The 24,771-nt window shown below is 43.2% G+C and overlaps 2 protein-coding genes across 5 annotated transcripts; both read left to right on the plus strand.

Moving 5' to 3' along the window:
- Positions 1-215: 215 nt before the first annotated feature.
- LOC112251870 (mucin-5AC) lies at positions 216-9,730 on the plus strand. Of its 4 annotated transcripts, XR_006083442.1 has the most exons (4): positions 216-3,434; positions 3,766-6,956; positions 7,427-7,487; positions 7,592-9,730. XR_006083442.1 is itself a non-coding variant. In XM_024422798.2 (2 exons), exon 2 carries the CDS (start codon positions 8,160-8,162, stop codon positions 9,447-9,449), a length of 1,290 nt encoding a protein of 429 aa, XP_024278566.1. In that variant the 5' UTR covers positions 6,008-6,956; positions 7,592-8,159; the 3' UTR covers positions 9,450-9,730. The 4 variants fall into 4 exon arrangements, 1 of the variants encoding a protein (XP_024278566.1); XR_006083441.1 differs by lacking the exon at positions 7,427-7,487; XR_006083443.1 differs by lacking the exon at positions 7,427-7,487 and having other exon boundaries at positions 3,766-6,952.
- Positions 9,731-10,848: 1,118 nt separating this feature from the next.
- LOC112261573 (tetraspanin-4) lies at positions 10,849-24,188 on the plus strand. Its single transcript, XM_024437020.2, has 8 exons — positions 10,849-11,399; positions 12,663-12,732; positions 15,799-15,990; positions 16,187-16,261; positions 16,589-16,684; positions 22,627-22,740; positions 23,249-23,332; positions 23,641-24,188. The coding sequence occupies exons 2-8, from the start codon at positions 12,664-12,666 to the stop codon at positions 23,707-23,709; spliced, it is 699 nt and encodes a 232-aa protein (XP_024292788.1). The 5' UTR covers positions 10,849-11,399; position 12,663; the 3' UTR covers positions 23,710-24,188.
- The last annotated feature ends 583 nt before the right edge of the window (positions 24,189-24,771 follow it).

Raw genomic sequence — 24,771 nt, forward strand, 5'->3', positions numbered from 1 at the left:
AGTTTCAACTGTTCTGCCTTATTATTATTCGACCATGCTGGTCATTTATGAACATTTGAACATCTTGGCCATGTTCTGTTATAATCTCCACCCGGCACAGCCAGAAGAGGACTGGCCACCCCACATAGCCTGGTTCCTCTCTAGGTTTCTTCCTAGGTTTTGGCCTTTCTAGGGAGTTTTTCCTAGCCACCGTGCTTCTACACCTGCATTGCTTGCTGTTTGGGGTTTTAGGCTGGGTTTCTGTACAGCACTTTGAGATATCAGCTGATGTACGAAGGGCTATATAAATAAATTTGATTTGATTTGATTCACCACCAATGGTTCACTCTGCTCCACCGAATTCCAAGGCTGGGGCTTCAAGTTGCACTGGGCGGATGTCATCCGATTTACACTCTGAAAACCCTCCAGAGCCAATCTTTAATTTTCATTGTGAAAACACATGCCCTAGGACACGGTCAGCGGTTCAAACGTACTCTTAACACTTACTCAAGCAAGGAAGCACTGGCTACACAAGCAGAGCAGAAAGTAGTGGGTTTATAGCAAACACAAATCCTACCCAATCAAGGAAGCATTAGCTATACAAGCAGAGTGGAAAGTAGTTTGCTTTTAGCAAACACAAAAACCGATACCAAGAGCCAAAACTCGCAACATCTAGGGCAGGGGTATTTAACTCTTACCCTATGAGGTCCGGAGCCTGCTGGTTTTTCTGTTCTGCCTGATAATTAATTGCACCCACCTGGTGTCTCAGGTCTAAATCAATCCCTGACTAGAGGGGAACAATGAAAAAAATGCAGTGGAACTGGCTTCGAGGTTCAGGGTTGAGTTTGAGGGCTCTAGGGTGAAGAGTACTCTCTCCTCACTAACAGACACCTAAATTGGAGCTGAATCGCATAGCTATCGTGTGCTTGAAATTTTTGTAAATTGTGTGACACATTTTTCCTTCAGACGAGCTGAAGCGTAAGGAATTAAAGAAATGGATGCAAGCCCCGGTATTATAGACAAGAAGGCGGGGCTTCAGAGGTCGGGCTCGGCATCCATTGGCCTGTTGGGCGTGATTTCAGTTTGCTTCAGGTGAATAGGATTGGTCATTGACTCCCCATAGGATGTTATACCGATTGACCAACTGAAAGAGAACTTTGACCTGTGAAAATCGAACATTTGGAATTGTATTTTCACGTGAAAAACTTTCAAATGTCACGCGCAGTTTCATGGTATCACATGTTGAAATGTTGTATCCCCATGTTGTCACATTTATTTCACAAGATCATGTTTTCACGTGTAGTTTCATGTTGTCACGTTTCTTTTACATATTGTTACGTTATCACATTAACTTCCCATAAGATCATGTTAAACATGTTTAACTCGTGATCACCTGAAATTCATGTGTTTTTTTTCTGTAAGAGCGTTAACATAAGTGACTATTTCATTGCGGGGCCTGTAGTAAGTGTCACACAAACACACACACAAACCCCAAACAGGGATAGGATTAAGTCGCTTCTAGACTAAGGTAACCATGATCTAAAGTCAGTCTTCCACTTTTCTCTGGTTAATATTAGGAGTTGGGGAATGTAGACTGATCTTAGTTCAGTGCCTAAGGGCAGCTGCTACCCAGAGAGACTCACCCTGGGTTTATCTGGACAGTCTCAGGACATTCTGAGGGGTCAAATGTCCCCAAGCCTAAATTCAACCACCTCCTCATGCTCTACCGCCTTCTCTCCTCCTTCATGCCCCATTGTTCTGTCCTCCACTTCGTGTCTTTCTCCACTTGTCTCTCAGCTAATGTTTCATCCTCCTCTTCTTCTTCTCTACTCTCTGGCAATGGTTTCTTCTCCCCCATTCTCCATTTGCTCCACGTGCTTCTACACCTGCATTGCTTGCTGTTTGGGGTTTTAGGCTGGGTTTCTGTACAGCAGTTTGTGACATCAGGTGATGCAAGAAGGGTTTTATAAATACATTTGATTGATTTGGTGTGCTCTCACTGACAACTCTTTGTCAATCCCTCTTTATTCCAGATTACACTGGTCTGTATGGCTCTCTTTCTGCACTGTCTGTGTGACTTGATGGGTTGTCCTTTCTTCACTGTCTGTGTGACTTGATGGGTTGTCCTTTCTTCACTGTCTGTGTGACTTGATGGGTTATTACGGTTGTCCTTTCTTCACTGTCTGTGTGACTTGATGGGTTATTACGGTTTTCCTTTCTTCACTGTCTGTGTGACTTGATGGGTTATCACGGTTGTCCTTTCTTCACTGTCTGTGTGACTTGATGGGTTTTCACGGTTGTCCTTTCTTCACTGTCTGTGTGACTTGATGGGTTTTCACGGTTGTCCTTTCTTCACTGTCTGTGTGACTTGATGGGTTTTCACGGTTGTCCTTTCTTCACTGTCTGTGTGACTTGATGGGTTTTCACGGTTGTCCTTTCTTCACTGTCTGTGTGACTTGATGGGTTTTCACGGTTGTCCTTTCTTCACTGTCTGTGTGACTTGATAGGTTATTACGGTTGTCCTTTCTTCACTGTCTGTGTGACTTGATAGGTTATCACGGTTGTCCTTTCTTCACCTGGTGCACAGAGCCAGTGCATTTGTGTGATAATCCATCCCTCGCACACCCTCAGTGTCAGTGACTCGTACAGATTAGGTCAATCTCAGGTTGGTAATCTCAGCTAATCCCCAAATTAAATACGGACACAGCGGATACAGGAGGTACAAAAAAAATAGAGGGAGAGTAGGAGAGTTGAAATGATAGAAAAGAAGAAAGATATGAAAGGGAGTAGAGAAAAAGTAAAAGGACGTGATCGACAGAGTTTTAGAGGGAACCTTTTTGTTTTTTTTACTGTTTGTTCAAACAACGTAATTTACACATCCTGTACACGTATGTTCATAAATTCATCATCTATGGAAAATTATTTGACAGAATTGAACAAAATTCCCCTAATCTGCACGGGATGATTTTTTAGTCAAGCAGGCATTATGAATAATTACATTATGAGATAAGTGTTTGACATCCCTGTTGACCTCAATGGCAAAAACGATCATTACAGACTTGAATGCTATCTGTCATTTTTCTCACCAAACGTCCGCTTAACACTTTGAATCTGTAATGTATGAAATGAATTGAGTCAACAGGAAGCGGGGTGTAGTTCATGTTTTTATTCCAAACTGCCGTCTGAGGGGACTGAGCAATGGAGGATGGAGGCAGGGCCATGTCATACCACATCATCATACCACATCCTGCCTCACCCTCCAACTTGCACCTTATGGCTCTTGTTGGCATGGTAATCAAACGGACCGTTTCCTCATGTCAACTTCGAATGGGTGGCTTCTGGTTTGAGGTATCCCATGGGGCCATAGGGCAGGGTGCTATGACGAGTGTTGCTGCAGAAGAGGAAATCAAGAGTAAAGGGGAAGAGGCAGTGAGATGAGAAAGCTGGACAATTAGGTATGTGTACTTTTCTGTTTATTTGCATATATATTATTATCCATGTTGAGCAGAGTTGGTCTCCAATTGCGTGAAACCCACTAGTACAACTTTTTCATTGAGAACTGACAACTTACTGAGTATGAGACTGCGTGACAATGGGAAGCAATGGCAGTGTTCAAAAGTGTGCCACAGTATTACAAGCAAAACAAAGTCATCTGATTAACTGGATGCCTCTGTCTCTCTCTCGTTTTCTCTCCCTCTTTATTTCTCATTCTCTTCCTCTCTCTATTACTCTTCTCTCCATCCCACTATTCCTATCTTTCTCTGCCCCTCTCTTTCCTGCACACAGACATGATGAGATTGACTCTGATTTCCCTCACCATGTGCCTTCCTCACCTCCTCGCCACTCTTGTCTTCCATTCTACCACTGCGGCTTCACCAAGCGCCACAGAAACAACAACAACAGCTCTAGACCTTAGTATCAGCACTACAACATCAGACCCCCTGATACTTCCACTCTCCACAACTGAAAACCACCCTGGTAGGACTAGTGGCATGTTCAACACACAAGTGAAGAAAAGCGCTAGCTTAGCAGCTGTCAACAAATCAGGTAGAACGACTCAAGGAAGAGGCATTCTCAGAACAGGAACTGCCACTTACGCCACCACAGCCGTACAGAAGAACAACAGGCACATAACTGCAGGAGACTTGAGGAGGGAAACAGAGAGCCACAATCACCATGAGACTCTTCCCTTCAGCAGACACAAAGTCTCACCCACAACTGACCACCCCAGCACCACCTCTCTCCCCGGGGAGGAAGGGAATGAGTATCATGACAGCAGCACCACTGAAACAGCCAGAGAACAGAGCACACCAAATTCCATAGAGACATGGGCTGCTGACACCATTAATGACTCCAGGCTAGCAAAGCCACACTTAGACAGGTCACAAGCAGCAGACCAGCACACTGCTACACAAGGACTAGAGATTGCATCAGGAGATTACTACACAACACAGAGAGACTTCTTCACAAACACCCCAACTAGTAGCGTGACAGGTTTGAACAGGGGTAAACAAAGTAAGGCCAACAGCTTCACAACAACAACAACAACGTTTTCACCTACGTACACAGTCACACATCCTGGTTTGCATGAGCACATGACTGTGACTTACAGGGCTACCGGCTACAAAACACAACCTGACGACACAAGCCAGTCTATGGCCAACCAGGACCACACCACAGCCACAGTTTCAATCCCCCATGCTGACAATAGCACAGCTCCATATATCAATGCAAACACGTTTACAGATAATGACACAGACAACTACACAAACACACTTTCATACAGTAATACCACAACCTCTAATAATCGTAACACCACAGTACTTTTGAAGAAGAAAACACATTCATTCAGACACAACCACACAATCTCAGGCTATGACAACAGGCTGAACAACACAACTGAAAACACTGTGCATCATCGTCCTGAGTGCGGAGAGGCAGACGAAAGGTCCCCATCGTTGCTTCCTGGCTCTACTAGACTGGTCTGTTTCATTGTTCTGTGTGCTCTGGGATTGACTGCTTCTGTCTTCCTTGGGCTCACTGTCTTCCTGTGGGTGCGTTTGTCAGTCCAGAGAGAGAGGGAAAAGAGAGTGAGGAGAGGAGGAGAGGAGGTGTCAGGGGTGGATCTGGAGAACCTGTGGGTTGACCAGATGTCATCGGTGGAGGAGAGGGTGGAATTCTGGTACGCCAACGGCTCCACCATGGGACCCGGCCATAAACGGAGGGAGAGAGGGAGAGAGAGGGGGAAGGAGAGGGGGAGGAGGGAGCAGGGGAGGCAGAAAGGGGTAGAGTGTGACAACCTGTGGACTCAACCCAAAGTGACACTGGAGGACATCACTGATTTCTGGTATGCAAATGGAAGACCGATACCAGAAGAAACTACAGACCAAACGTTGTTGGAGACCTGCGTATGATTCTGTTTTTTTGTACTACAGTCCTACAATTTCCCTGGAATTACTTTGGAGAGAAATGTTCATCGTTATTTTACCAATTCCATGGCAGATTTGAACACTGTAATCCTGACCGAGTTTAAACATTTCCAAAATGAATTGGTAATCTGTATGTTTATTGGCTGTAACAAAAGTATAAGTATATGATCTAAATAAGTCTGCTGAAAGATAGATTAAGCCTGGGTCTGAACAGAGAGAAAGAAGAGGACAGAGAGAGAGAGAGAGAAGGAGAGAGAGGAATAGAAAGAGAGTTTAGAACAACATGTCTAACTGGAAATAACACTTGATAAGAGAAGTTTCCATTTTAAGACAATTCAGACCCCGTTAGAGACACATCATCACCGTGTGTCAGACAGCAATGAGGAGATAGGTGACATTTCTACAAACACACGGACACAAATACGGTTGATTCCTAATACTGTACATGCACTGTTATTAGGAGCTAGTCAAATCATTTTTATTTATTTTTTATTTTACCTTTATTTAACCAGGTAGGCTAGTTGAGAACAAGTTCTCATTTACAACTGCTACCTGGCCAAGATAAAGCATAGCAGTGTGAACAGACAACAACACAGAGTTACACATGGAGTAAACAATAAACAATAAAACATAGTATACCGTCTACGATCAGCATATCCCAGGCATTTTAACTGGATCAGCATATCCCAGGCATTTTAACTGGGTTTCTCATAACCGGGACACAAGCTTATTTGGGTTATTGTAAACGGGATATGATGCTAATACGCGTCAACTAACAAACGGAATACTAGAATATCCCAAATAGTGATGGAATATTGGTGTGCCTGTGAACATGGTAACTTATCAGGAATCAACTATAGGTCTACCTCACAATTAATAGTGGATCCGGCCATTTGATCAATAATGTATAACTGTAATGTTTAATACAGTAGAAAATACACCCTTGTAGAATTTAACACCTAACCAGCTGAAGTTTGACATATAACGTCCCAAGACATGAGATGTATTTTTTAATTACATAATCAAATGGAATTTATCATCATACTCTCTCTACTTTGAATTCTCATGTTTTGACAACCTACGCCCTTTGACTGCCTGCTCCCCACACACACACACACACACACACCGTCAAACAAACACACATCCAAGTAGGCCTGTGTGTAGGCGTGCAAACACACTCTGGCTCAAACATTTCAACACACACACCTTCTCTTTGTAGGACCAACTTCTCATTTTTCCTCGAGAAAATAAGCACATGACGCAATAAACAAAATGAAGCTACTCTTAAGTTATTTGGCATCTCTCCAACCCCACCTCTTTTGCAGTTAACAAAACTGTTTTACGAAGAATTTGATACTCTGAGGGGAAGAGAAAGGGAGGGGGAGAGAAAGAAGGGAGTGAACAGGAGGGAGCGAGCGAGCGAGAGAAAGGTGTTTTGGACATGTACTAGTGCACGAGATGTCATTCACACAGTACAGGAGTTAAAGCATGTGCCTTTAAGGTGGATTCACAATTTCAATCCACTCGTTTTCTCCATGCAACATGTGGGTAAGTACGATTTTGACATTTTTTATCAAATGGAGAATTTGATATATGATATATATTGACATATATTGATAAATGTCTGATCTAAACAGACACTGATTCGATTAACTGTGTGAAGAGGCAAGAAAAAGGAGGGAGAGAGATGTTTAAAAAATACAATCAGGTGAACTTTCTTAGGCTTGTGTTAAATTTACTGACACGCTCTTGTAGTAAGATGGTCCTCCTAATGTATCTCTTCATAATTCTTTTTAAATACATTTTTAGGGGCCATTTTCTTTAAATACGTTATTTTTATCAATTGGTCTTTAAGTCTTCATCTTTTATCACTGTCTTTTAAGACAGGCCAACTTGCTTTTAGACACTCATTTAGAGTCCCCCCCATTTCTATTATAAGTAACAGTCAAATGGATGGTGACATCGTGGACAAGAAGAAACAACAAAAAGTAGTGTTGGTAACTTCCTTAATTTTTTAGGTGTGTACTAAAGCAAACATTTGACATCTACAGCGGTTCAGACAGTGGATGCTGTGAGGAGGTAAACATATTATACAGTACATGTGGCAATGTACGCATAAAATAACCTCTACATTCCTTCTTCCATATCTTCCTTTACCCTTCAATCTGTCCTTTTCTCTATAGGTCTCATGCTTTTTTTAGTTCACTGTCGCTGGCATCTCTCACGCTACCCTTGAAATAGACAGCTGATACACAGAAAAGTAGAGTGAAGTGCAGGGGAGGAGGAAAGCTGAAGTGCGAGAGAGGAAGAGAAGGGCTGTGTCTTTCCGGTCTATTTGCACCCAAGGACACCCTAGTGAACAACAAGCCCCAGCAACCAGGAGAGACAGCAAGAGAACAAAAGTTTGACTATGTAAGAGCACTTCATATGCCTAACACTCAGTCAAACCTTAGATTATCAACAAAGGCAAGGCCTGAAAGAAAGGGGAATTCCGAGAGCAGTGAAGATCAAAGCCTGACACACAATCGTAGTCAGACCAAGAACCCCAGTACCTGATGACGGATACTGCTTTTCTTTTCTAGAGTGTACATTTTTCTGCTCTAGACTTGTAAAACAAACCTCCAATATCTTTCAAGCCACAACACTGTCGCTGATGCACCTCAGAAAGAGGAAGACAAACGTAATCTGAGAGATCAGCAAAACCCTTTAGGGACGGTTGACCTCTGTGACCCCTCTCACTTCTTGCCCAGTATGGAGCGGATCCGGCTGATGCTTGGGGCTCTGCTCCTCTCCCTCTCTCTGCCCAGTCTCCCTGCTCAAGATAATGTCACTGTCACTGTACCTGAGAATGTCACCATGGCAGCACCTATTAATGAGGAAGTCACGATGGCAGCCTCTACACCGGAGGCCACCATAGAGACAACGTCTGTTCCTGTGGTCATCACTAGGGCACAGCCTGCCCCTGAAATTATCACCCCGGTAACTGCTATTCCGAAAGTAACTTCTGTTTCAGTACCTACCACTGATGCCATCACTATGGTAATAACAAACCCTGAGATCACCAGCGTTCAGGAGTCCACATCTGATGCACCAACTACTACTTCAGAGGCTGAGATGATGAAACCTTCCCCTGTGACCATTGAAGGGCCTATAGACACGACCACTCCACCTGGCCCTAAATCCACCCTGTCCCAAGACGTCCTTACAACCACCTCTTATCTCCCAACCACTTCCCAGGACCACCTGACTTCTGTTATCCCAGTCTGGCCCCTCCACACCACCCCTCGTCTGACGGAGGACTCCACTTACACACCTGAACCTACACCTGCCTCAGAGATTACTGTCTGCCACACAGAGGGACTTACCACTGCACCCACCTCCCCATCGGTCAATGCCGCCCCCGGCCATTCCACGACCCCCACTACCACCCACACCTCCACAGATCCAGACTCTACGGTGGCTGGGGTCAGAGTGGAGACAGGTCAGCCCAGCTTGTTATGGGTCATCATCGTCGCTCTCCTGATCGGGGTTATATTCGCGGGCGTGGTCTACTGTGTATGTCTGGTCATCAGACGAAAGAGGCAGAGCCGCACCGAGCACTTTGTGTCCAGCTTCCGGAACGGGAAGAGTTCCAAGCGGAAGAAAGGGCCGGAGGAAGACGCCTGGGCAGGGCCAGTGAAGCTAGGGGGTGGGGACAGGGAGGAGGATGAGGGTGGGGAGGAGGGAGGGAGCCCAGAGGACAACAAGAGAGAGGGGGCTGGAACGGATGTGGTGCTGAGCACATTCATAGCCAACGAGACTGAGGGAGAGAGGGGTGGGCCTGATGGGGGAGTAGGAGTGGCTGGGAGCAAGGAGGCAGAGAAATGGGAGGAGAAGGAGCCTCTGCTGTACATTGATGAGGGAGTGGAGGAGGGACAAGAGAGGATGGCTCCTCCTTCACTTTCAAAATCGAACCCAGAAAAGACAGGAGGGGAAAGAGGGGAGGGGGAAAATGAAAAAGAAATGGAGAGGGGAGAAGGGAATGGAAATAAATCAAATTAGAGTGAAAGAGGTAAGAAGAATGGAGGAGCGGCATTCTGTCTAACCACTGCAGTTTAAAAATAGAAGAGATTTACATAAAAAGTTTTTCTAGGTGATAATGTAAAAGTTACTTTGTACTACTGAAAAGGCCTTTGACATTGTATGTATCTGTGATCGTGTGCTCTGTCAACATAACTCAGGGAAGATAGAAGTGGTTGTGTGTATGGTCATAAGTTTTACCCTTGGTATTTTGTATGCTGTTTTGTCTGAATTTTTTTTTGTTTAATAAAGTTTTAGATGTGCATGTTCTAGAATGAAGTTGTTGAACGTTGACAGAATATTAATACTCTTTGCTTAACAATTTGCGGTCTTCAAATGCACTTGATTTTTGGAACTGCTTAAATCAATAGCACTCAATTCATAGGTGCAAATCTGAACTTCCACTGAGACAAATTTTCACTTAGTCTCCCATTGACATCAATGCATGACTAAGTGAGTATTCAACTTCAGTGGAAGTTAGGATTTGTCCCATTTGTCCCATTGCCTTTGTTTACTTGATATGGAGCTCCCGAATGGCGCAGCGGTCTAAGGCACTCCATCTCAGTGCTTGAGGCGTCACTACAGACACCCTGATTTGAATCCAGGCTGTATCACAACCGGCTGTGATTGGGAGTCCCATAGGGTGGTGCACAATTGGCCCAGCATCGTCCGAGTTTGGCTGGTGTAGGCTGTCATTGAAAATAAGAATTTGTTCTTAACTGACTTGCCAGGTTAAATAAAATAAAATATGTGTTGCCGATTATGGCCACTAGGTTGTGCCCTTTCCCTATCTTTATGATCAGAGCACAGTTCAATTATGTGACCTGCAGTAAAGAGCGGGTGTTGTGATGACACACAGGTCTTCCGTTTTACTGGTCTGTTTTTGCTGAAGTTGCATCTGTTGCAAACGTCTAGCAGAGAAAACAGCAGAGATCAAAAACAGTTGTTCAGGCAAACAACTCAGTCATAGATCCCCTCTGATGTGATCACAAATTAAAATTAAGGACACAACAACCGCTCTTAGTAAGATTGATCCTTGGTAAATGTAACATTTTATCCTGGCCACTACACCCCTCAACCTTCTTCAACTATTTTTTCAGGAAGGGGAGTAAGTGTGTGGGGGTTGGGGAAGGGGGGTGCGTACAACAGAATCAGAGGAAATAGAAGAGAAACAAATCTGCAACTCTGTCAAATAAATGCCTTAATGTCTCTCTGCTCTGCTCCGCTGAATAGGATAATCTGACAGAGAATAATGTTTGTTTAGAGAGAGAGAAGGAGAGAGACAGAGAGTGTGAGAGAGAGGGAGGGAGGGAGAGAGATGTGTTGAGTAAGGGGACGGAGGTGAGGAGGAAGAAGGGGCGCTGGAGGAGGGATGGTAAAAATACTGAGGAGAGGAGGGGGAGCAAGAGAGAAAAGAGAGCGGCAACAACACAGTCACATCTGGAAGTTATTGAGAAGTAGAGAGAGTGAGGGAGAGAGAAAGAGAGAGAACTGTATTGTGAATTGAAAAGAGGGAGAAAGGATAAACAAACTCTAGATGTAGAGATAGATAGACTTGTTAAATGTATCAACTGAGTTAAGATTCATGGGAGGACAGAGTTTATCTAAAATTTGACAAGAATTCTACAGTGGACAGAGAGAAAGGAACAGAGGAAAAGAAAGAGAGAGCGCAAGAAACTGTAATTCTATCCTAAGAACAATCCATACCAAGAGGGGAGAACGACAGAGAGGGAAAACTAATGTAGCTTTCTAATCTGGAGGACTGTCTAAAACAGAACAAAGTGGTCTGAATCAAAACGTATGTTATTGAGTTGAAATTAAATCAACTCAACAAAGGAGAAGTGTCCAGAGAACAAAAGAGGAGTCCCCTAGTCTGGAATTCTTCTACGCATTTGTCTCCCTATCAAGCCTGTGGAGTCAACCGTCAGACAGGTACAGTAGACTTAATTAAAACACACACACACAGTCTTGTACAGCTAACCTTGTGGGGACACACAATTCAGTCCCATTCAAAATCCTATTTTGCCTAACCCCTATCCTTAACTCATATTCTTACCCTTACACTAACCCAAAAAGCTAACCTTAACCCTAACCCTTAACGTTAATCTAGCCCTAACACAAATTCTAACCTTAACCCTAAACTCCCTAGAAATAGCATGACCTCATGGGGACTAACAAAATGTCCCCAGTTGGTCAAATGTTTGTTTGTTTACTATTCTTGTGGGGACACACACACACACACACACACGTTAAAGGTCTCGGCCATTGCAGGTATGCCTTGTCTGTGTATGCATGAATTCTAGTAATGGCATATAATTGCTTTATGATAAATTGGTTGTGTAAGACTGAGACTAATTTATATGTAATATAATTTACATCAGAACTTAAGCCAAAGTCGTTTTTTTCTTCTTCTGTACGTCTGCCTCCAGTTATGTCCATTCTAAGCGTTGAACAAATAAAAACACTCACACTATTAACATGAATGTCTTTTTGCTTGATCAAGAATTGTTCCCCATTTTCAAAGACTGGCTGACTCTTACTTTACAACTATTAATAAAAGACGTACTACTCTGTCTCATTCTGTTCGAAGTATTTTCAAGTCTATTCTACCACACTCTTCTGCCCTCTGGCATTAGCATGCCTTTAGAATGAGCTCTACTTCCAGTCGTGCTATGAGTCATGTTTATCATGTCTCTGGCTGGTCATGGTAACCTTCCACGACCGCCCCACATGAGTTAAATTAGCACGCACACATGCACACAGACACAATTAGCAGTCCAGCAGGAGAAGGGAGGTTCCTTCCTGTCCGCTCCAACAAGCTGACTTCCTGTGTGTGGAACAAGTCACTAGATTCCACCACAGTGACTGTGTGACTCAGACCCACTCAGGAACACAGCCTAGGGAGTCCACGATACACACTGTATTGGCTGGCTAAGAACACTACAACACAGGCATAGCCCCCCCCACACACACACACAACTAACCGCAGCCATACCATATAAATACCTTTACAAGTAAGCTAACCACAATACACAAAACCATCTGCCACCACAACCACACCTCAAATGTGCTGCATGTCCAAGATCCAAGGAGTAAAGTTAAGTTGATTAAACTTCTCAAGTCTTGAACTTGTTATGAACTAATTAGCTTGAACTTGATATTAGTATATAAAATAATTTGTTCTCTATCTGACAGGATGTCAGCCTCTCGGAGGTGCCTGTGCTGCGTGAAATACCTCATGTTCGTCTTCAACCTCATCTTCTGGGTCAGTACCTTTACATCTCTGTTCTTTGGCATGCCTCAGATTTTTGAAGGCACAATCTGTACGATTTTAAATGAATAACATACAGTACAGTATACCCATTGTTTGAATCTTGAAGAATATAACTTACCAAACAAAGTGGGAGGGACAGGCTGTTGAAATCACAGATTGGGCTTTTCAGCTCCAATTCCAGTTCTGATCTGTTTCTGGTCTTTGTCTAGTCCTGTTTGTGTGGTTGTATTATGGTGTTCCTCTAGCTCTCTTCTTGTCCTGTTCTGGCTCAGTTCTGGTCTGTTCTACTCTGGCTTTGTTCTAGTTTTGTACTAGTTTTGTTGTGATACTGTTTTTATTATGTTCAAGTTTGGTCTATTTATTTGTCTCCCAAATGAATACATTTGTGATCCCAGATAAACGTGAATATGACCTTAGGATGGGGAACAAGTTCACCATGCACCACACATAATGTACACTATTGGCTAACAACACAAAGATGTGAATACAAAATCTGAATTAGATATAATAAAGTGCAAAGTCATAAAGGGCCATGGAGTAAAACATCTTTTTTTAAAGGGTCACGAAGTGGGAAAACACATGATAAAGCCTCTGGTTGGTGCCCCCAGGACAAAAAACTACACTCCAATAACTCTGGACATACAGTACTAGTCAAAACTTTGGACACATCTTACTCATTATAGGGTTTTATTTTCTACATTGTAGAACAATTGTATAGACATCAAAAGTATGAAATAATACATATGGAATGATGTAGTAACCAAAAAAGTTTTAACAAATATATTTTATATTAGAGATTCTTCAAAATAGCCACCCTTTGCCTTGTTGACAGCTTTGCACACTCTTGGTATTCTCTCAACCAGCTTCATGAAGTAGTCACCTGGAATGCATTTCAATTAACAGGTGTGCCTTGTTAAAAGTTAACCATTCAAGTAACAGACAAATCTCAATATCAACTGTTCAGACGAAACTGCGTGAATCAGGCCTTCAACAAATCAAATCAAATTTTATTGGTCACATACATGTTTAGCAGATGTTATTGCGGGTGAAGTGAAATGCTTGTGTTTCTAGCTCCAACAGTGCAGTATTATCTAACAAGTAATATCTAACAATTTCACAACAATACACACAATACATACAAATAAATAATTTTTTGCCCCACTGTACATGGATGTGGCTATAACCAAAGAGACTTCTCTTGGGGTGTAATATGGACAGCATTTGATTGTTAGGTATTCTTGGGTTGGGTGAACAATAGGACTTGGGTTTCTGTATGTTATCACAATCACACCATGAGTAGTTAATCTTCTTCTTCCCGGAGAGATCTATATTCCTGTCCGTGCGATGAACTGAGAACCCAACTGGCTGTACTGACTCAGACAGTATATCCAGAGAGAGCCATGTTTCCATGAAACAGAGTATGTTTCAATTACTGATGTCTCTCTAGAAGGAGATCCTAGCCCTGAGGTTGTCAACTTTATTATCCAGAGGCTGAACATTAGCGAGTAATATACTCGGAAGCGGTGGGTGGTGTGCGCGACTAGGAGTCCACTCCGAATACCTCTTCTCCGCCGGCTGTGTTTTAGATCAGCCTCTGGATTCAGTTCAATTGCCCTGGAGGATACGAACAAAGGATCAAATTCGGGAAAGTCGTATTCCTGCTCGAAATGCTGGTGAGTTACAGCTGAAAGTTATTTCCGGTTGTATGTAATAACAACAAAAAAATCAGGGCTAATAATCAAAGAAATAGCACATAGAAAAAATTACTGCAAAATTCATTGCCCTGGGAACTAAAAGCACAACTGCCCTATCTGTTGGCGCCATTTTATCATGGTCGAATTGCTGCAAAGAAACCACTACTAAGGGCCAAGAAACACGAGCAATAGACATTAGACCGGTGGAAATCTGTCCTTTGGTCTGATGAGTAAAATGTGAGATTTTTGGTTCCAACCGTCGTTTCTTTGTGAGACGCAGAATAGGTGAACAGAATCTCTGCATGTGTGGTTCCCACCGTGAAGCATAGAGGAGGAGGTCTGATGGTGTGGGGGTGCTTTGCTGGTGACACTGTCAGTGATTTATTTAGAATTCAAGGCACACTTAACCAGCATGGCTACCACAGCATTCTGCAGCGATACGGCATCCCATCTGGTTTGTGCTTTGTGGGACTCTCGTTTGTTTTTCAAAAGGACAATGACCCAACACACCTCCAGGCTGTGTAAGGGCTATTTGACCAAGAAGGAGAGTGATGGAATGCTGCATCAGATGACCTGGCTTCCACAATCACCCAACCTCAACCCAATTGTGAAGGCTTGGGATGAGGACCACAGAGTGAAGGAAAAGCAGCCAACAAGTGCTCAGCATATGTGGGAACTCCTTCAAGACTGTTGGAAAAGCATTCAAGGTGAAGCTGGTTGAGAGACTGCCAAGAGTGTGCAAAGCTGTCATCAAGGCAAAGGGTGGCTACATTGAAGAATCTCAAATATAAAATATATTTTGATTTGTTTAACACTTTTTTGGTTACTACATGATTTCATATGTGCTATTTCATAGTTTTGTTGTCTTCACTATTATTCTACAATGTAGAAAATAGTAAAAAATAAATAAAAACCATTGAATGAGTAGGTGTGTCCAAACGTTTGACTGGTACCGTATGTTAGTTGCTAGGAACATATGGAAACACAATCAACAGGAGACTCCTGCCAAATCTCTGCGTAGCAGGCAGCATTGATGATCTCATTCTGTTTTAGCTTTTAAAATGCACAACTTATAACACAGGGTAGCATGATCCCATATGCAAGTGCTTTTATACATGTAAACACATACAGATCTGGGACCAGTCACAACAGGCAGGGTGAGTCCCAATGCAAAAACGTCCTTTCCTATGTCCTATCTTCTATCTATGGAGGCGACTACTTCTGACTCGAAAATCTGAGTTTATCTGACAAATGGGTTACTTTTGAGTACTGAAAACATGGGTCAAACTTTGATTTTGGAAAGAACTACCACTACGTATTGGGATTCACCCTAAGTCACCTTTTATGTCTCCTCTCTCTGTAGCTGGGAGGGTGTGGTCTGTTTGGAGTGGGAGTGTGGCTATCATTCACCCAGTCCGAGTTCTCCTCCCTCCCGCTGTCTTTTCCCTCACTCTCTGCAGCAAACCTACTTCTGGTCGCTGGGGGCGTCACCATGGTGACAGGCTTCCTCGGTTGCCTTGGCGCCCTGAAGGAGCAGCGCTGCCTGCTGATGACGGTGAGTCCCCATGACATCACAATACATGGGTCAACCTCAATCATGTTAAATACCGTTACAAGTCAACTTACCACAACACACAAAACCACATACACACGCACAGGTCCAAATAATTTTAAATATCTATTCACATCTCTCTCTCCCGTCTCTCTCTCCCATCTCTCTCTCCCATCTCTCTCTCCCTCCCTCTCCACAGTTCTTTGTAATCCTTTTGCTCCTGGTGTTGACAGAGGTGACTCTAACCCTGGTTCTCCATATCTTTCACAACGAGGTGAGTCCAGTCTACCATCCATCTACAACCCTACTGGCCACTCATAAAGATCCAGTTTCACCCACTAATGTTTAACAACCCCAAATGGGGGTCGTTAGTAAAGTTTTACCGCTATATTACCACTAAATTAACAACCAGTGTTTAAAAAAAAATGATATACTGATACAGAGATTGATGCAGAAGACAAAGAGGTGGTACAGTCATCTACATTCTAGAGGCCTTCTGTACATCTGCATTATCCCCTATATCTGTCTCATATGCTGCAAGTATATGAAGGCCCCCACTTCATCCTTCTCTTTCTTTCTCCCTTTCCATCCCTTCTTTCAGCTGGACACGAAAGCTCAGGATGATTTAAAGGAGGGGATGAAGAATTACTTGACAGACGAAGGACTGAAGAAGTCATGGGACAATGTGCAGAAAATGGTAGAGGGGGATCAAATCAAATCAAATTTATTTGTCACATACACATGGTTAGCAGATGTTAATAAGAGTGTAGCAAAATGCTTGTGCTTCTAGTTCCGACAATGCAGTAATAACCAACGAGTAATCTAACCTAACAATTCCAAAACTACTTCCTTATACACACAAGTGTAAAGGAATAAAGAATATGTACATAAATATATATGAATGAGTGATGGTACAGAACAGCATAGGCAAGATGCAGTAGATGGTATAGAGTACAGTATATACATATGAGATGAGTAATGTAGGGTATGTAAACAAAGTGGCATAGTTTAAAGTGGCTAGTGATACATGTATTACATAAAGATGCAGTAGATGATAGAGTACAGTATATACATATACATATGAGATGAGTAATGTAGGGTATGTAAACATTATATTAAGTAGCATTGTTTAAAGTGGCTAGTGATATATTTTACATCAATTTCCGCTGCTGCGCCTTCTTCACGATGCTGTCTGTGTGGGTGGACCAATTCAGTTTGTCTGTGATGTGTACGCCGAGGAACTTAAAACTTACTACCCTCTCCACTACTGTCCCATCGATGTGGATAGGAGGGTGCTCCCTTTGCTGTTTCCTGAAGTCCACAATCATCTTTTTAGTTTCGTTGACGTTTAGTGTGAGGTTATTTTCCTGACACCACACTCCGAGGGCCCTCACCACCTCCCTGTAGGCCGTCTCGTCGTTGTTGGTAATCAAGCCTACCACTGTAGTGTCGTCCGCAAACTTGATGATTGAGTTGGAGGCGTGCTTGGCCACGCAGTCGTGGGTGAACAGGGAGTACAGGAGAGGGCTCAGAACGCACCCTTGTGGGGCCCCAGTGTTGAGGATCAGCGGGGTGGAGATGTTGTTACCTACCCTCACCACCTGGGGGCGGGCCCGTCAGGAAGTCCAGTACCCAGTTGCACAGGGCGGGGTCGAGACCCAGGGTCTCGAGCTTGATGACGAGCTTGGAGGGTACTATGGTGTTGAATGCCGAGCTGTAGTCGATGAACAGCATTCTCACATAGGTATTCCTCTTGTCCAGATGGGTTAGGGCAGTGTGCAGTGTGGTTGAGATTGCATCGTCTGTGGACCTATTTGGGCGGTAAGCAAATTGGAGTGGGTCTAGGGTGTCAGGTAGGGTGGAGGTGATATGGTCCTTGACTAGTCTCTCAAAGCACTTCATGATGACGGAAGTGAGTGCTACGGGTCGGTAGTCGTTTAGCTCAGTTACCGTAGCTTTCTTGGGAACAGGAACGATGGTGGCCCTCTTGAAGCATGTGGGAACAGCAGACTGGGATAAGGATTGATTGAATGTGTCCGTAAACACACCAGCCAGCTGGTCTGCGCATGCTCTGAGGACGCGGCTGGGGATGCCGTCTGGGCCTGCAGCCTTGCGAGGGTTAACATGCTTAAATGTTTTACTCATGTTGGCTGCAGTGAAGAAGAGTCCGCATGTTTTGGTTGCGGGCCGTGTCAGTGGCACTGTACTGTCCTCAAAGAAAGCAAAAAAGTTATTTAGTCTGCCTGGGAGCAAGACATCCTGGTCCGTGACGGGGCTGGTTTTCTTTTTACAATCCGTGATTGACTGTAGACCCTGCCACGTACCTCTTGTGTCTGAGCCGTTGAATTGCGACTCTACTTTGTCTCTATACTGACGCTTAGCTTGTTTGATTGCCTTGTGGAGGGAATAGCTACACGGTTTGTATTCGGTCATGTTTCCGGTCACCTTGCCCTGGTTAAAAGCAGTGGTTCGTGCTTTCAGTTTCACACGAATGCTGCAATCAATCCACGGTTTATGGTTTGGGAATGTTTTAATCGTTGCTATGGGAACGTCATCTTCAATGCACTTTCTACTGAACTCGCTCACCGAATCAGCGTATTCGTCAATGTTGTTGTTGGACGCAGTGTGGAACATATCCCAGTCCACGTGATGGAAGCAGTCTTGGAGCGTGGAATCAGATTGGTCAGACCAGCGTTGAACAGACCTGAGCGTGGGAGCTTCTTGTTTTAGCTTCTATCTGTAGGCAGGGAGCAACAAAATGGAGTCGTGGTCAGCTTTTCCGAAAGGAGGGCAGGGGAGGGCCTTATATGCGTTGCGGAAGTTAGAATAGCAATGATCCAAGGTTTTACCAGCCCTGGTTGTGCAAACGTTATGCCTATACAATTTAGGGAGTCTTGCTTTCAGATTAGCCTTGTTAAAATCCCCAGCTACAATGAATGCAGCCTCAGGATATGCGGTTTCCAGTTTGCATAGAGTTTAATAAAGTAAAGGGCCATCGATGTGTCTGCTTGGGGGGGAATATATACGGCTGTGATTATAATCGAAGAGAATTCCCTTGGTAGATAATGCGGTCGACATTTGATTGTGAGGAATTCTAAATCAGGTGAACAGAAGGACTTGAGTTCCTTTATGTTGTTGTGACCACACCACGTCTCGTTAACCATAAGGCATACACCCCCGCCCCTCTTCTTACCAGAAAGATGTTTGTTTCTGTCTGCGCAATGCGTGAAGAAACCAGCTGGCTGCACCGATTCCGTTGGAGTCTCTCGAATGAGCCATTTTTCCGTGAAGCAAAGAACGTTACAGTCTCTGATATCCCTCTGGAATGCTACCCTTGCTCGGATTTCATCAACCTTGTTGTCAAGAGACTGGACATTGGCGAGAAGTATGCTAGGGAGTGGTGCGCGATGTGCCCGTCTCCGGAGCCTGTCCAGAAGACCGCTTCGTTTCCCTCTTTTTCGACGTCTTTGTTTTGGGTCGCAGGCTGGGATCCATTCTGTTCTCCTGGGTGAAAGGCAGAACACAGGATCCGCTTCGGGAAAGTCATATTCCTGGTTGTACTGATGGTGAGTTGACGTTGCTCTTATATTCAGTAGTTCTTCCCGACTGTATGTAATGAAACCTAAGATTACCTGGTGTACCAATGTAAGAAATAACACGTAAACATTTTTTTTTTTAAATGCATAGTTTCCTAGGAACGCGAAGCGAGGCGGCCATCTCTGTTGACATCGGAAGTAGGGTTAGGGGAAACCCACCAATCTCTAGTTTGTCACCTTATATGGTGCTTGTGTCTGTTCTGTGTATATTTTGTGTATTTCGTGATAAATCACTTAATCTGACTGACGATGATAGTAAGGACTTACACTGAGTATAGAAAACATTAGGAACACCTGCTCGTTCCATGACATAGACTGACCAGGGGAATTGAGAGGTGAAAGCTATAATCCCTTATTGATGTGACTTATTAAAATCTACTTCAATCAGTGTAGATGAAGGGTAGGAAGATTTTTAAGCCTTGAGACAATTGAGACGTATTGTGTATATATGCCATTCAGAGGGTGAATGAGGCAAGAAAAAATATTTACGTGCCTTTTAATGGGGTATGGTAGTAGTTGCCAGGTGCACCGGTGCAATGCTGCTGGGTTTTCACAATCAATAGTTTCCCATGTGTATCAAGCCAACTTAACACAACTGTGGGAAGTTTTGGAATCAGTATGGGCCACCATCCCTGTGAAACACTTTCAACACCTTGTATAGTCCATGCCCCGACGAACTGAAGCTGTTGGTTACATTATTTCAAATTTGTGTCATTATTTCGACAGGCTATACAGCCTACACTTTCTCATTTTGAACTTCTAATGTGAGTGGGATGGGTTAGCTTCATGACAACTACACCAGCAGACACTCACCGATTTGACAGCTCTAATGCAGTTACACATCCAACATCGCAAAAACACCAGGGGTGAGTTCAGTTCACTTGAATGCTTGCTACGTTGTGGAACAGCTTGTACTGAATGTTCTTGAACAGACTTTGAGGTACGTCTGCTCTGTTTGGTGGGTGTGCCGGAGTGTGGCTTGAAGCAATGACAGACGTATTTAAAAGGCAGAGGTGCATTTTTAAATCAGAATCCAACCCCTCCCTGTTTTTTAACTGGTCGTTCAGTATAGCAGTTTATGTTCAATTTAACGTTCTATTAAGTTTTATGTACTGCACGCAGCCCAGCTCTGCGGGTGTAGGCCATCCCGGCCTTAGTGATCATCCCGGCCTTGGAAATCAGCTAACTTCCTGCATTTCAACACATTTTGGCATGCTGCAGAGAGAAACATTTGCAGTTTTATAATGCCATTCCACACATTTTGTCTTGAGGCTAAGTGAAAATGATGCAGTTTTAAAGCAAATGTCCTGCAATTCTATACTTTTGCTGTTTTATTGCTCTCCGCTGGGCACTATTCCATGTTGATTCAACGTAATTTCATTGAAATGACGTGGAAGCAAGGTTGATTCAACCAGTGCGTGCCCAGTGGGCCATTCCATGCTTTTGTTCACATTTTACCATGAGGCTGAGAGAGAATTGTGCAATTTAACAGCTAATTTCCTGCAATTCTACACATTTTGCTATCATATGCTATCTGGGGGCCCCCCGACCTCCTGATGTGGGCCCCAAAACCCCCCAAATTAAAAATGTCACGTTTTTGGGGGGTTTGGGGGCCTGGGGCACGTCCCCTGCATGCCCGTTTCGGTAATCCGGCCCTGTACCCTCTCCCATAACAGGAAAAAGCTGAAGGATGGGCTGGAGAAACGTAACCACTCTCAAATTTAAAGACAGAGCTATGGATGCTAGAGGGGTATCCTACGAAGCACGCTATATCTTCTCAGAGTTATCGAAAGCGAACCCGCTTCAATTAGCTTTACATTCCAGATAAGGCTTCATCCATACTACAATGGTGGATATTGCTCGTTCATCTGCCGCTAACTCTAGCAGGCTTGTAACTGTACGTGCATGTTGCACATGGCTAGTCGAACACCCAACTTTTCATTGAGACAATGCTGAAACATCAATCCGTGGGTGAGTCCGTGCCATATTTTCAATCGTGCCGAAATCAAAATGAAAGAAAAGTTATCTTGCAAATTCAGCAGCGTGAAATAGGCTTTTAGAAGTGCCGTTATTGTATTAATTATCCTTAATATGCTTATCAATGCACAAACTCCTTTTTTCCCCCACTCCTATCAATATTTATTAAGTCATACAAAAATGTTACATTGCGTGAAGTTGCATTCTGTCATTACATTGCATTCTGTCATTACTAAATGTGTAATTTTACATTTTAACCAAAAAATGTTACACACAAAAAAAAGTGGTTAATAAAATATTTAAAATCAGTCAACTTCCTCAAATGAAGGGATGATGATGCAATCTTTGCAAGAGGGAGGGATCTCGCCCTCAACTCGCAGCTCAGTCAGTTCATGCAGGGTAAATGGAGTTAGCCGTGAGTTCTGACTGATTCGTTGCCATAGAAATGTACCTGGCAAAAGGTGAGCCACATTCGTATGACCAGTTATACCTAGTTGAACTCAGAGTTGACCTAAGTTACCTCCTAACTCCTCAAACCTGCTTCGTAGGATACCCCTCAGAACTGACCATCCATTGTTTTACTTTGTTTACAAACATTGGAGTAAAACAAGCTTATATTTTGGGGTGCTCTGGTGGGGTACGACAGTTGAACTAAGCTTATGAGGCATTTATAAGTTATATTCTTCAACAATCAATGGCTACATATCATTAATTTATATGTCCAAATATGGATGTAGCTATTGCAGATTGTCCCTTTTCAGGGACCTGACTTAACCAGTCAGCAAGCTACTGGACACAGAGACATAAAAATAGTATCCATGAGTTCATCAGACTCTGCGTAAGTAGAAAAGGGGCCAACATCTGGCACTATCCCTTTAAATCTCCCGAATTGGCTAGAAAGTTACATCCATGTACATACTGTATAGTATCAGTGAGTCTGAGGGGCTGTGCAGTTGCCGATTCAGGGACACATTTTTTAGGGGCACATTTTCAAACAAACAAACTAACAATCTGAAAGAGTCAGAGACCAACAGAGATAATAACAAATGCAATATTTGTTTCTTAGTTCAAGTGCTGCGGCGTGACCAACAAAACAGATTGGTACCTCGTGGTCAACGGAACGCTCCCCTTTTCCTGCTGCTCTGGGGGGATGGACCAATGTGTTGAAGGATGGATCGAGGTCAGACTACTTCTCAAATGTTGGGAGGGATGGGGAGGAGGGAGAGTCAAGGTTCAACAGCCTGCTCACAAGACATTTCCCAGCTGTCTACATGTCTTGCTGTGCGATGTGCATGTGCGCTCACACTTACAAGAATGTAAAGAATGACCCTGACTGTGATAATACAATTTATTTTCTTGACTGTGTTCTTTCAACACTCAATTCTCATCAACATATTGCTCTCCTTCTCACTCACATCTGTCCTCCACTCTTCTCTTCTCTTCTCTTCTCTCCTCTTCTCTCCTCTACCCAACCCCCATCTCTCTCTCTCTGTCCCCCACCCTCCCCCTCATCTACTGCTCCTTTGCCTTTGCCCTTTTCCTCTCATATTTCCCTCTCCTCCTCCCATCCCTCCCTCCCTCTCCTCCTCCCATCCCTCCCTCCCTCTCCTCCTCCCATCCCTCCCTCTCCTCCTTCCCCTTTGTCCTTCTCTCTTCTCACGGTTTCCTCTTCCTCTTCCCTCTCTCAGCCGTGTTATCAGAAGGCCAGACAGTGGCTCCTGGACAACATCCTCTCTGTCCTGGTGTTTGGAGTCTGCATTGGCATTGTCCAGGTAACTACCACATATTAATTGATCAATCAATTTCCACCAAGCATGATCATTGTTAGTCAACTAAATGTGCTTAACACCCAGATATAACTTAACTGGCATGTTTACGAAGAAAGCTTGAATCTGGGTTATTAGTTATTTAGTCTGTTGTAACATATCTAAACTTGATGAACTAAGAAATATGAGCTTCAAACATTGAGTTAAAAAAATCTAAACATTTAGGAAAGTTATCTGGCAAACAATTAACTTATCCGGTTTTGTGAAATATAGGTCACCATTTTTATAACTCAAACATTCTCTTGTCGTTTCAGATCCTGGCTCTGATTTTCTCCCTGCTGATGTACTGCCAGATCCTCCGTGCTGAGAAGTACCTGGACTGATCTGGGACTGGTCCTTCACAGACAGGAGAAGCTGAATGAGAGACTCCCTAGCTGGCACAGAGTTCATCTAACGTTTCTTTAAGGTTTTCCTTCGGTTATTTGAAAAATAACTTCTCCACGCCGATGTGGGAACTAAAAGAAAAGTGTTAGCTGGTGTGTTTTATACCAACTGCTGGGAATGGTTTTTCAGAACATTAAATCCAGATCAAAATCATCCTTTTTGTGTGTTCAATTCTGTTAAGTTTAATAAAATATATTTGAATGAGAACACATCACCCATTTGAAGGGTTATTTTCATCTGGATTGATGGTTCTTAGAACACTGCACTAAAAACCATGGACAAGCAGTGAGACTTGCCCCAAAGAAACACTTAACACTATTCTGTTCAACTGCAGCATATTTTAAACAAAAGTCTAAACTATATATTTTAAAGTGAGCCTTACCAAAACAAATAAAATGTAAATACATTGTAATTTGTATGCATGTGAAGTGGTAGTTGTTTTGTGAACTTCAGCATTTTGTAAAATACACAAATGTATGACTCTGATTGTGAATGCGGTAATAGTTCAAATAACTTGTTTTCCATATTGTGCGTATGAGGTGTTGTCGGTATGAATTCACTTCTCTTATAGTTGAGATGAGCCTATGCTTTCATATACTTATTCAGTCCAATAGACAACTGAAGAGGTAATTGACTTGCAACAGGGTTCGTCATTCTAATGAAATATATATCACATATATAAATGGACTATGAAAGTATGCTTTTTAATCATGATCTGCAGTCATAACACCAAGTAATTGAAACCCAAAACAAACCGATGACTACACTGTACAGTGTTTTGTAAAACATGTCTATAGAAAAACATTGATAAGAAAAGAATTGTACAAGTACACATGATTCTCAGACATAAATACAATTGTGACAATTCACGTGTCGTAGTGTTATAAAAAGCTAATGCCTTCTCCGTCTCTCACCACAGGAGAGACTGAGGTCATAGGAAGGGCCCTGAGTTCTACCTGACCTGACCGGAAACAACCGGAAACAACTCCAGGCCTTTGTCA

The sequence above is a fragment of the Oncorhynchus tshawytscha genome, linkage group LG01 (genome assembly GCF_018296145.1).
Source record: "Oncorhynchus tshawytscha isolate Ot180627B linkage group LG01, Otsh_v2.0, whole genome shotgun sequence".
Classification (NCBI taxonomy): domain Eukaryota; kingdom Metazoa; phylum Chordata; class Actinopteri; order Salmoniformes; family Salmonidae; genus Oncorhynchus; species Oncorhynchus tshawytscha.